The sequence below is a fragment of the Capsicum annuum genome, chromosome 9, assembly GCF_002878395.1.
Source record: "Capsicum annuum cultivar UCD-10X-F1 chromosome 9, UCD10Xv1.1, whole genome shotgun sequence".
NCBI classification, from domain to species: Eukaryota; Viridiplantae; Streptophyta; class Magnoliopsida; order Solanales; family Solanaceae; genus Capsicum; species Capsicum annuum.
In genome coordinates this window covers 10,246,021-10,258,535 of record NC_061119.1, presented here as the reverse complement: position 1 = coordinate 10,258,535, position 12,515 = coordinate 10,246,021, and the positions used below count along the sequence as shown (strand labels likewise).

Genomic DNA, 12,515 nt, shown 5'->3' with positions numbered 1-12,515 from the left:
ATGCTACCACTGGCCTGGGCAGTGATTGAAGTTGAAAATAACTTCACTTGGAAATGGTTTATTAGGTTAGTAAAAGATGATCTTGAGCTTGGAGATGAGACAAAATTAACAACTATTTCTGATATGCAGAAGGTAATTTTTTTCTCTTATCTCTTTATTATCTAATTTTACTTAATTTGTTATTATGTCACCTAATGTTTTTATATTTTGTTGTAGGGTCTTGACACTGCTATTCATGAGTTGCTGCCAAATGCAGAACAAAGAATGTGTGCAAGACACATTCTTGCGAACTGGTCCAAAGAATGGAAAAACATTGAAAGAAGAAATCATTTTTAGAGATGTGCCAAGTCTATTTATGAGCAAGAGTTGAGAAAAAATCTAGATCATATGGAGATGTTAGGTGAAAAAATAGTAGATGATCTACTGTGGTACAACATTGAAAGATGGTCTAAGGTCTACTTCAAAAATTTATGTTGTTGTGATAGTGTTGACAACAACATGGCTGAAAGTTTTAATTCATGGATATTGGGTTCAAGACACAAGACCATCATTACAATACTTGAGGAAATAAGGATCAAAATGATGAGAAGAATTGGACAGTTGAGGGAGTTCTCTAATACTTGGATAACAGATATTTCACTAATGGCTTTAAAAGTATTGGAAAAGAACACTTCAAAATCAATGAAGTGTACACTTCAATGAAATGGTGAATATGGTTTTGAGGTTAAGGACAGTTGGGGTAATACCTTTACAGTGAATTTGAGTAACAAAACTTATACTTGTAGATCTTTGATGCTAAAGGGTATACCTTGTTGTCATGCTATAGCTGCACTACATTTTAGAATATTGGAGCCTATTCACTATGTTGCACATTGGTATAGCAAGCACACTTACCTCAAAACCTATAACTACTTCATTCAACCTATCACTGGAATGAAAATGTGGTCACCATCAACTAACCTTCCTGTTATACCTCTTAAAACTAGAAAAATACCAGGCAGACCTAGTAAAAATAGAAGGAAAGAGCAGTCTAAAAATAAGACAGATAAACTGTCTAAAAAGGGTGTTGAGATGACCTGCAGCGAGTGCCATGCTAAGGGCCATAATAAGAGGGGTTGTCCTTTGAACGCAAAATCTACTACTGGTAAAGGAAGAGGGACAACTTCAGCAATGTCAAGTGTTGGTTCTTCTGCAGCAACAAGTGAATCTCAACCAAACACAAGTAGATGAAGGGAAAGACCTAAGGGTTCTACAAAATAGGTAATCATTTGGCTTCTTTATTTACTATTTATTCTTATTAAATAATTTTTTATTGTATAATAGATTGTTGTTGCTCCTACTCTAAATGTGGTTAGTGTGGCTAGAAGAGGAAGAGGGTCTGTTGGTGTTGCTGGAAGGGGTAGAGGGTATGTTGGTGTTGCTGGAAGGGGTAGAGGGTATGTTGGTGTTGCTGGAAAAGGTAGAGGGATTGTTGGTGTTGCTGGAAGGGGTAGAGGGACTGTTGGTATTGCTGGAAGGGGTAGAGGAACTTTTGTTACTGCTATATCTAATGTTGGTGGTATTGCTGGTAGGGTAGTGGTACAACTTTTAAAAGGCCAAGATTGGTTAGTATGGGAGTGCTACATACACAAAATTGTTTTACAATCCACAATGTAAGTTGAATGATTTCACAGTTTTCAATTTTCAAGCAAATGATCAAATGTCTAAGATAATTTATTCTTATGTTAATGCAGCTTGGAGAGCCTTTGAACTCCTCTATAGTGACTGGAAATCTTGGGCATCATAAGCTAAGATCAGGTGTCAAATGGAAAGTAAAAAATGTTGTGACCCAACAAGGACTTCAAGAAATAAGAGCACAAAAAAAATGAAGACAAGGTCCAAAATTGTCGAAATAAATCATGTGAGCCAAACAAACTCATCAGCTGTCTAGTTGAAGATGCAGTAGTGACTAGTATGCAGTTGTGGCTGCATTAGTTTTGATGAATTATGAATGAAGTTGTCTTTTTGAAAAACAATTATGCAGCTTTGACTGCAATGTAATATTGTTCTCTGTTAATTATGCAGTTGTGACTGCACTAACTTAATCTTTTTTGTCAAATAATTATGCAGTTGTGACTGCAATGTATTCACAATCTTTGGTATATATGCAACTGTGACTTCACTATTTGATGCCTAATTTTTCTCTTTTGCCTACTTTGATATATATTTGTTGTTCTTTGGTATATATGCAGCTATCATATCATTATGCAACTATCTGCACTTTGGATTGAATCATGTTTGATAGTCTAATAAGAATAACAACATTCCATTTGTAATCCCAATAGAAAACATTACATTAAATTATCATCCCACAAGACCTAACAAAATTTACTCAATTTTAAATATAATGTAAAGATAAAGAACTACATTACACTACAAATAAGTCAAGAATAACTACATTAGACCAAATTCATTTCAAAAAAAGGATGATACACACCATAATATCAACTAAGAACACCAAATTCTAAGGTAATTTTATTGAGTCTTTCTTTACGTAGATCATCCCAAACCAATAGCTAGTAGCTATAACAACAACACAACAACAAAACACAATGATAAATAGTGCATTATCCTTAGTCGTTCCTTTAGCCACGTTACTTCTCCACTTCTTCTCTCTTTCTTTCATCTTCTCAATCTCTTCTTCCATCTTCTTCAACTTCATATCTACACAATTATCATCTTCTTTGGATTCTCTAGGCTTATCAACTTCTTCAGAAGTTTCCGCAATCAATTTTCTAACTTCATTAAATGATGTAGACTTGTTATATTGCGATGATTCCACTAAATTCTCAAGCTCACCTAATTTTTCAATCAATTTAGGGATTACAAATTTGGACCTCGAATCTGTATTTTCGTTATCCCTCCAACACTAAAAATCACAAGATCTTGGACTCTTTCATGATTAAAAAGAAAGAAATCAGAATTCAATTGAATCAGTTGCGATAAAAAGAATGAGAAATTGGGAGCAAAATATCATTTTTACCCCATAGTAATTACAAGCCCAATATCTTCTACCGGGATTCGTCGAAGTCCAAGATGTCTTCAAAGGCACCATAAATCCATGATTGCATCGAACCTCCTGGTTCAAAGTAAAATCGTCCTCCCCCATACAAAGCTTACTCAAGTTAATTGATCTCATGATGTGCTACAAAGAATTCACTCCAAAAAATTATATCAAATAGAAAAAAATTGATAAGAAAGCATAATATTTTTAAAAGAAGAGAGGAATTATACCTTATAATAATGTAAAAGGCTTGATTTTCTAAGGAATTTCAAATCTTGAATTGATTGAAGATGAAGGAGATGAGAAAAGAAAGAGAAATTAAGGTTCTTATTGAATTTGGGAAAATTATTACCGTTGCCTCGACTTTTATTTTTTTTTTTGATTAAATTTTGACCTTCTATGTGCTTTTATTAGATGGAGAAACACGTGCCGTAGTTGGAGGGACGAGGGGGTGAAAATAATACAGTTTGAAGTTTTTAAGGGGGTAAATAAATGCGTGTTAAGTTTAAGTGCTAAAGTAAGTTGGAGTGACAAGTTTAGGGGGGTTTTGATGCATTATCTCTGCAAAAAAACATGCAAAGTCTACAAGAAGAAAACAAGAATAATAACAAAATAGTAGGGGTGTTCACAGTTTGGTTAAAAACCAAACCGCGATCCAAATCAAACCGATTACAAAAACCGACATTTGGTTAGGTTTGATTTAGTTTTAATTTTTAAAAATCGATACTTGATACAAGTCAAATGGCCGTCTTAGCTTTCGATGATATCATTCAAAGCCACTACGTGAAGAATCAAGCTTTGGTCGCATGGAGGGCACGGGATCATACTTGGAGGGGTTGTCTTGAGCATGCCATTAAACAAACCCGAGTATGGAAGATTGCTTGGAGCCTTGAAGACTTGAGGACTCTCGGGTTTGGGCCACACTTGGTGGTTCACGACTTTGGTTCCCTTTATTAAGGGCATTGGAGTCATAATTGTCTTTCTTTTGTAATATACTATATATAGTCTCTTTTAGGCTTTTTCTCATTAGTTTATGAATGATGAATGTATGAAACATTGCAAATCCTCTCTCTTGAGAGTAGAACACCTTAGTGGAGTTCTTAGATAGGGCTTGAAAAAGTCATCTTAGTATAGGGTTTGAAAAAGCTAATATTGACCTTTGCTTGAAAACGGTGGATCTTGAGGTGAGTTGATTCCCTTGGCGATCACCGTAAGAGTGTGGTTTTAATTATTACATCCATTAGGGGTTAGTGTTGAAATACACTTGGTTCTTAATCTTGTAATAATCTTGGTCTCACTATCTAGCCTTTACTTTCTTGTAATCTTGTTGTGTTGTTTTTGTTGCCTACTCTCGGCCTTGTAATGTTCTTGTAGCCGAAGTTGTTGTTCTTCTTGTTCTTCATTTTATGTGTTGTTAATCTAGATTGGTTGGCTGAAAAATAGGTGTTAAACACCTTGTTATCATCTCTTTCTTGTTCTTATTGTAAATCCGAGAGTTGGTCACCAAAGAGATCCTCGGATTCTTGAACTTGTGGACTGATTTTGGTGTGTATTTCGTGCCTTCCTTGTCTTGTCTCATATCAATACTAGCTTGGTTTGATTTGGTTTTACTCTAAAATAATCGACAAATTAACCGAACCGAACCGATAATCTTTATATATATATATATATATATATAATATAAATATTTGGTACATTTTATATTTTAATCATGATTTAAGTTTAATGGTAACACTTTTAGTTATATGTCTTCATCCAGTTGACAGTACCTTATGTGATTCTAAATGATTTTCGCATTTTGAATAAAAAATGATATTGATTGTGAAAATATATATTGGAATTTACGGCCGAATTTCATTAGACTATAAACAATCACTAGTTTTGAACTTTCTTTTTGGTCCTTGTTAAGCAAGAATTTATGTGTTCACTTTTATCATTTTGTTATATGTAGTTTCTGAATATATTTTTTAGAAGCGTTCATAGGGTATTGTTCGTGGATTTGCCTAAGTATAACATTCGTTTGACACCTTTGTTTCAAGGTTTAAGCACAACACTCGATTGACATCTCATATGTCGGATGAATTTATTTTTTTTAAATCTCAAATTTTATCACTAGTTAAAGTTATAAATCGAAAAAATCAAACCTAATCGAACTAAACCGACAAAAATCAAACTGACACTTATTTCTTTTGTTTGGTTTGATTTAGTTTTAGAAATTTAAAAATCAACTAATTTGATTTAATTATGATTTTGACCAATAATTGAATTAAATCGACCCATGAACAATCTTACAAAATAGTGCAGTAATTCAAAAATAATAGACAAATACAATAACACAACTACTAGTACAATAAAAAACACCAAAAAGCCTAAGCCTTCAAAACGTACATCATCGCTCCTACTGCACTAACCATCTATCCAAATAGGCATCCTTCCTACACTTACTGATAGATTGGCCCAAACCCAAAATCTTCATATATAGGCCCTATTAAAACGACCAAGAACTAACCACAAAATTGAAAAACTTATGAAAGAGCGGGAAGCACGTGAGCAAACTGAGATGACAAGCCACGTATTAACACATATTCCCTCCGTTCTACGATAAGTTAATTGTTGAATTTTGACACATTTATTAAAAAAAATAAAGACATAAATTTATCTTATTTTATTTATTTTTATCCTCTTTAAAAGACAAATACACATGACATGATAGGTTTAGAATTTTCTTTTTTTAATATTTACCTTAAATTATGAAACATTCACTTATTTTAAAATACTAAAATTGCTCCAACAATTGACGGTGAAACGGTGAAACGAGGGATTAGTACTCAGCAGAAAACTCTCCCAACTCCACATGCCGCACTGACAAAATTCAAAGCTTGTCACTTTCACTTCCTTATGAACTCCAACTACTCAAACTAGTACTAGTTGCACTTCTTTAATGTGATCTCTCTAGTCTCTTGTTTTGTTCAAAATCTTGAAAAAGAAAAAGAACACCCAATGTGGCCTGCTTTAGTTGCTGCTGCTGCAGCAGCAGGATCTGGCTTTTTAGCCAACAAAATCTTTAATCAAAATGCCACTCAACCCATTTCTGGTTTCACTGAAAGTGATAGTAAATGTGATAAACTCAATGACCCAGAAGTGTTTACCACTCCATTTCACCATAAAGATTCAAGCTTTACTAGTAATTGTGAAAAACCCAATGACCCAGAAGTGTTTACCACTCCCTTTCAGCATAAAGATTCAATCTTTGCCAGTAACTGTCAAAAACCCAATGACCCAAAAGGTTTAATCACTTGTTTTCAGAATAAAGATTCAAGCTTTACCAGTAATTATGATAAACCCTTTGACCATGAAGGGTTTATCACTCCCTTTCAGCATAAAGATTCAAGCTTTACTAGTAATTTTGGTAAAATCAGTGACTCAGAAGGGTTTAGGACTTACCTTCAGCATGAAGATTCAAGCTTTGTATGTAATCTTGGCTGTAGCATTCAAGAAAAGAGTGAGGGGTTATCTGATGGTTCAGTTTTTAGGTTTTCAAGTGCTTCTGGTTCTGAAATGGGGTTTAAGAATTTGAGGAAGAAAAATGTGGAAGGTTCTAGAAAGACCAAAGGGAATGGAAAATGTGGAAATGTAAAGGGTGGTGAAAAGGAATTGTTTAGGTTGGAGAAGAGGAAGAGTTGGAATGGGAAGAGATTTTATGTTTGTTTGAAGAAGAGGAGAACTAATAAAGTTCCTTCAGGAAAATGTGATTCTTGTGCTTCCAAAGGTAAAATTTCTAACATATTATATTGTCCTTGAAACATTTTTTGACCTTTGGAGGACGGAAATTAGGGTAGAGTGTTAGTGGGAAGGAGTGCGTCCGTAATAATAAGGAGGAGTTTTTTGTTTGTATCTGTGCCTGTAGTTTCTTGTTCGTAGTGTTCCAAGGATGTGTGTGATCTCGAATAGATAGTTTATAGTATTACTCTGTCGGTGTCTTATTTCTTTTATGATCTAGCGGTGTGTTATCTCATTTTGTTGTTTATATTTATGTTTTTTGTGGTTATAGCCCATCAGAAACTTCTCTACTTCGTGTAAGGTAGTGGTATAGACTGCGTACACTTTACCCTTCCCAACCCCACTTTGTGGGAATACACTGGGTATGTTGTGGTTGTTGCTGCTTTGAACTGTTTTACCTTGAGCCAAGGGTCTAACGTAAACAACCTATCTACTTCCAAGGTAGTGGTAACATCTGCGTATACTCTATCCTCCCCAGACTCCACTTTGTGGGGGTATGTTGTTGTGTCTTGTTGTTGATGATTAATTAGTTGTTTTATGTTCCTTTAATTTGCTTTTGTTGGGATCTTGTTTCATATCACAATTTCTCAGTTAGCTAATGTTGCTCTCAAGTCCACAAATTGTTATTCATAAATTTGAATGTGCTGGTTGATAATTGTCTTAATCTTTTGAATGCAAGTAGAAAATGAGGCCTGTATAGGTAGGGAAACTCTACAACATATGCACTGTAGTTCCACAAGTGGGGTTTGGGGAGGGTAATGTGTACGTAGACCTGACCCCTACCTGATGTACAATTGCTAATCGAATGGCAATTGTGGGTCAGTTTTAGGAATTATCTTCAAAACTGATATGCTTATCGGGGAAAATCCGAGAACTTAGCTAAGATGAGAAGAGAATTTGAGAGAGAGAACACAGAAATGTTATTATTCAATCCATATAACAATCAGTACAATGGTTTATATAGCTAAAACTCTTAATTGGATAGTTGTAACCGCTTTACTAACTTTGGGACGCGGCTACAGTAACAGCTACAGTTAAAACAGAATTTTAAACTACAACTATCATTTTAACTGTTTCAACTAATCAAATGCCAGCTCAGCTTAATTCTTCTTGCTTTCTTCTCTTCTTTATACTGCCTATTGCATACTTGTAACACTACCTTTGGAGGTAGAGAAGACTGTTTCCAATAGACCCTTGGCTCAAGAGGGATGTGGAAAACTCAAAATTAGAAATTTTATCATTGTCAAAAGAGGTTTTCAACCATCCTATGTTCATCACGATTAAAGTTAGTTTAAAAGAATATTGGGGTGTGAAGCTACATAATTGTGGATTCAAGTAGTATGATCATTAAACTCGAGCAAAATTTTGATCACATAGTTACATTAGTGCAGCGGGCCATCGGCCGAGTCACTTTTGTTTATTGTTAGCTTAGTCCTCATGGATACTGATAATGTTACTTTAGCAATCTATTAAATTCTTAATTTATTGTGATAAAAAGATAGAATTAAATTTGCAATGCCCATAGATAATCTTATTTTAGTTTGAATAATAGATGGATCCCAACATGACAAAAAATAGAATGTAAGAATGCTGATCATAGCTAACAAGTAGCTTCAAGAATTGTTTGAAGCAGAAGTATGTAACAAATCATGATTCTATGCTAGTTATAACTATCAAACCCTTTTGCATAACAAAGAAGCGACGCAAACTGAACTTTTTCAGATGACTTTCTGTAGCTTTTGATTTGAATATTTTGCTTATGTTATGGGTTAAACAAACACATGTTTTCTTGGTTCTTCTTTTATTTAGTCCCTTAACCATAGTTCCTTACTGTAAATCCCTTGTTCATTACTACTCCAGTGTGATTAATTTCTATTGCTTGCTTGGTGCATTTGATAACTTAAGCTGTCCAATTTGATCATGCTATTTAAGGCCATCGTTGATTGTCCAAAGTAGGATTCAGATCAATACATCCGATACTAATGCTGTTTGGTAGTTGGGTGTAATGTCTACCATCACTTTGTTTACGTTCTGTTGTTTGTTGGCGTCCTGAAGGGGAGCCTTGGAGTAACGGGTAAAGTTGTTGCCATGTGACCAGGAGGTCATGGGTTTGAGCCGTTGGAAACAACCTCTCGCAGATACGCAGGTAAGGCTGCATACAATAGTCCCTTGTGGTTAAAGCCCATCCCTGGAACATGCGCATAGCAGGGTTTTAATGAACCAGGCTGCCCCTTTTTGTCGGTTGGCGTCTTCACATGGCTCAGTGCAAACTACTATCTTATTGGTCTAACTTGATATCGTGACTGAATATTTTATCCTACCTGTTAACTTCTAAATTTGCTATTTGTGCATGTTATTTTGATAATCTTATTTGAGTGAATATTTTGTCTTATATTAAGTTGTTCCAAGTAGGTAATATTTGCTATCCCGTGCATTTGCGAAGTCCTTTGTTTAATGTGGTTTACGTCAACCAGGTAATTCGTTTTTTGGTTATGGACTCGGAATTGGAATGATGTGCATGATGTCAGCTGGGAAATCTGAGATCAACAGGCTCAATGTTACCATGGATGAAACTGCAAAAGCTGTAGAAGAATTAAAAGCAGAACTTTCTAGGAGAAAAGTTGCACATGACTTGCGTGCTTCGAAAAATAAAGCCGAAGTAGATGAAAAGCATGATAGAGAATGCAGAATACGTGTGATCGCTGAGAGTAGCAATGGAAATAGTAACATTTATAGAGTACTAGATCACCAAGTGGCTGAGGAAGGTGAATGTGCAAGCAGTGTCGTTACAGAAGAGCTGCAACCTGAGCTAATGGAAATGGATCAGCTGGAAGCTGAGCTCGAATCCGAGTTGCAAAAGCTTCCGTGGTGCCTGGATGGAGGCAGAGACCCTTGTCAGGTGAGTTCGATGTGAAATAAATTTCCTCCGTATGGCTTTGACTACCATGCATACTTGTTTGTGATTGATTACGTTTTCATCGCGTTCATTCAAAATGCAATTCTACCGTGAATCTTCCAAGCTCCATCTTGATGCAAGTAACTTATGTGTTATGTGCAAATCAATACTACTCCCTCAATCCAGAAAGAGTGCTGGAGTTTGGAGTAAGATGGTTGAAACGTCTAATTTTTGGTGTGAAATAGGACAACTGTTCTTAAAAATTTTAAGTAAACTTTACATGTTTTTAAGTTACAATTTGTTACGATATATAAAATGTTTGAAAAATCATAATCAATCAATAGGGGGAAGTTTTTGCTTCATAAATAGTTATAGGGACGGATAAACGGATACAAAGGGAGTACTCCATATTTTGTAGTTGTCAAGTAACTTAAATCACATTGTTATCATGTATCCTTTTTGGTAAGCTGAAACTGTGCCATGAAAATCTTGCTATCAACATTTGCTTGTTCTGCGTTTGGCTAATTGCTATGATTGTGGAGTTTCCATGATAGGTCCGCATCAGAGCAAAATGTTCTATGAACTTTACTACAAACCTTAAAATTCGCAAACATGATTATTCCTATATAAGAAAAGTGCCAGCATCGCCATGAACAGTTGATATTAAATTCGATTAAGATAAGTAAGGCCATTATGAGAATGATGATCAATTTTACAAGTGTAACAGCAGAAATACCACTTGATTTGCTGCAGTAGTTACATGGATTCATCATAGCACACGAGGGATTGTCGAACCATTTCTAGGTAGAAAAGAATCCAAACAACCTAACCTAAGAATAACTTCCAATTTTTTTGGTTTGTGCTTATGTGACATTTATGTAAGTTCATATTACCTCTTAACAATAATAACATAATGAATCGAATGTCCATTTGGATTGACCAACTGCAAATTTGGACATGGGAAAATGATAACGCGGCAGCTACAACATTAAATTTGATCAAAGAAATTATTAGTAAACCCATCTGCTAGACGTATAACTTTAGTAGGAGTCTCCATTGACATCTTTCCATCTATTTTTCTTGGACGCATGTCAGATTCGCAAAAGTGCACTATGTCAGATTCTACAAAAGTGCACTACTTTTGGAGTATCCGACATGCACCCATCAAATAATTTTGAAGAGTCTGTGCAATATAGCTTTCCAATGGCACCCAAACCATGCAGTTTGAAAATTCTTTAAAATGGTTAGTGAGGACATGACCTTAGATATATGGGGTTGTGGAGGACATGGATTAGGTAGAAGGTTAGCAGGTGGGAGTGCGTTGTCTTGTTATTCGTCCATACGATTTGTTGTAGTATTGCTATTGTAGTTTCTTGTCCTTTGATTTCTGTTACTATATGTTGTTTTTTGTACTTCGACTATCGTATGGTTTTTTTGTAGCACTCTTCTGTTACTATTTGTTTCTTTTTTTTGTACTTCCATTATTTTCTTTCCTGGACTGCTTTGGACTGTTTTTCTTGAGACGAGCGTCTTGTTGGAAACAGCCTATTTACTTCTGAGGTAGTAGTAAGGTCTGTGTACACTCTTCCTTCCCCAAACCCCACTTTGTGGGACTACATTGGGTATGTTATAGGTCCGCTCCACGAACTAACGTTTCATCTGTTACTATTGACTTTTGCGGCACAGGAAGGCTTTCTGGAGAAAGAATTTAACCAAGCCGATGACCACAATGCAGAAACTTATCAGTTCAGTGGAGTATTGCCATCTGAACTCGATCAAAAGCTTTGTCATCTGCTCATTGAACAACAAGAAGGTCAGATAGTGGAGCTAGAGTCTGAGCTTCGCCAAACTCATTCCAAACTCCACGAGAAAGAAGCTGAGCTCCAAGCACTCAAGGATTGTGTCCGACGTCTTACTGAATTTTCTCTAGGTAAAACTTCACATATCACTACTTCTCGCCGTGCCAAAGTATATTGAGTACTAACAAGTGCCCCTCATAAATCTAGATGTATACTAAAAAGGCATATCGTAGCTAATACTTGTTTTGAGGTAGAGATGGGGTTAATTTAGTTAAATATCCATATCGGAAACATCCTCTCTTACCCCACAAAGATAGGGTAAGGTCTGTATACATCCTACCCTTCTCTATCCCTTATGATTAATGTTATCAAATATTTTTCTTGGATATGCCAAACCTTAAACGGCATTTAAAAAGTATCCGAAGGAGTATAAAGAAAACAACAGAAAATCAAGGAACAAAAAAGTTCCAAGTTTTGATTCTAGCATCGCTCTATGCTACTACGTTGCTCAAATTTTTCGAAAATGTTGATGGATGCATGTCGGATTTTCCAAGACTAGTGCATTTTTGAAGATTCGATACTAGTGCGGCAACATATACTGCCACTGTTTTCCCTAAGGACTTCATTTTTCTTTTTTGGACAAGTTTGATTTCTTACTCTTAGAAGTTTTGTTAATTATCTTTGTTTCTTATTTCCTTAGATGTTTCTCCAGATGAAGAGACTGATGGCAAAATGGAAGATGAGATCATTGGTGGTGGGGATCAAGAGAAGAAAATTGGACATGAATCAGGCAAACCAATAGTTGGGATGAAAAGATCACTGATCTTTTGAGTATTATATTATAAAGCAACATATGAAGGGAGTCTTAGCGTAACTGTAAAGTTGTCTCCGCGTGACCTACATATCACGGTTTCAAACGGTGCAAACAATCACTAATGGTTGTTTTTGGGTAGACTATCTACGTAGGGGTGTGATCCTTTTCTAGACACTGTTAATG

The 12,515-nt window shown here is 35.5% G+C and overlaps 1 protein-coding gene across 1 annotated transcript; it reads left to right on the top strand.

The window, feature by feature from the left end:
- Window positions 1-5,844: 5,844 nt before the first annotated feature.
- LOC107843044 lies at window positions 5,845-12,515 on the top strand (the record flags this gene model as incomplete). The annotated part of the gene is given in 4 exon segments (XM_016687179.2): window positions 5,845-6,812; window positions 9,298-9,722; window positions 11,406-11,649; window positions 12,219-12,515. Coding segments are annotated over 4 exon segments (1,569 nt in total). The 5' UTR covers window positions 5,845-6,043.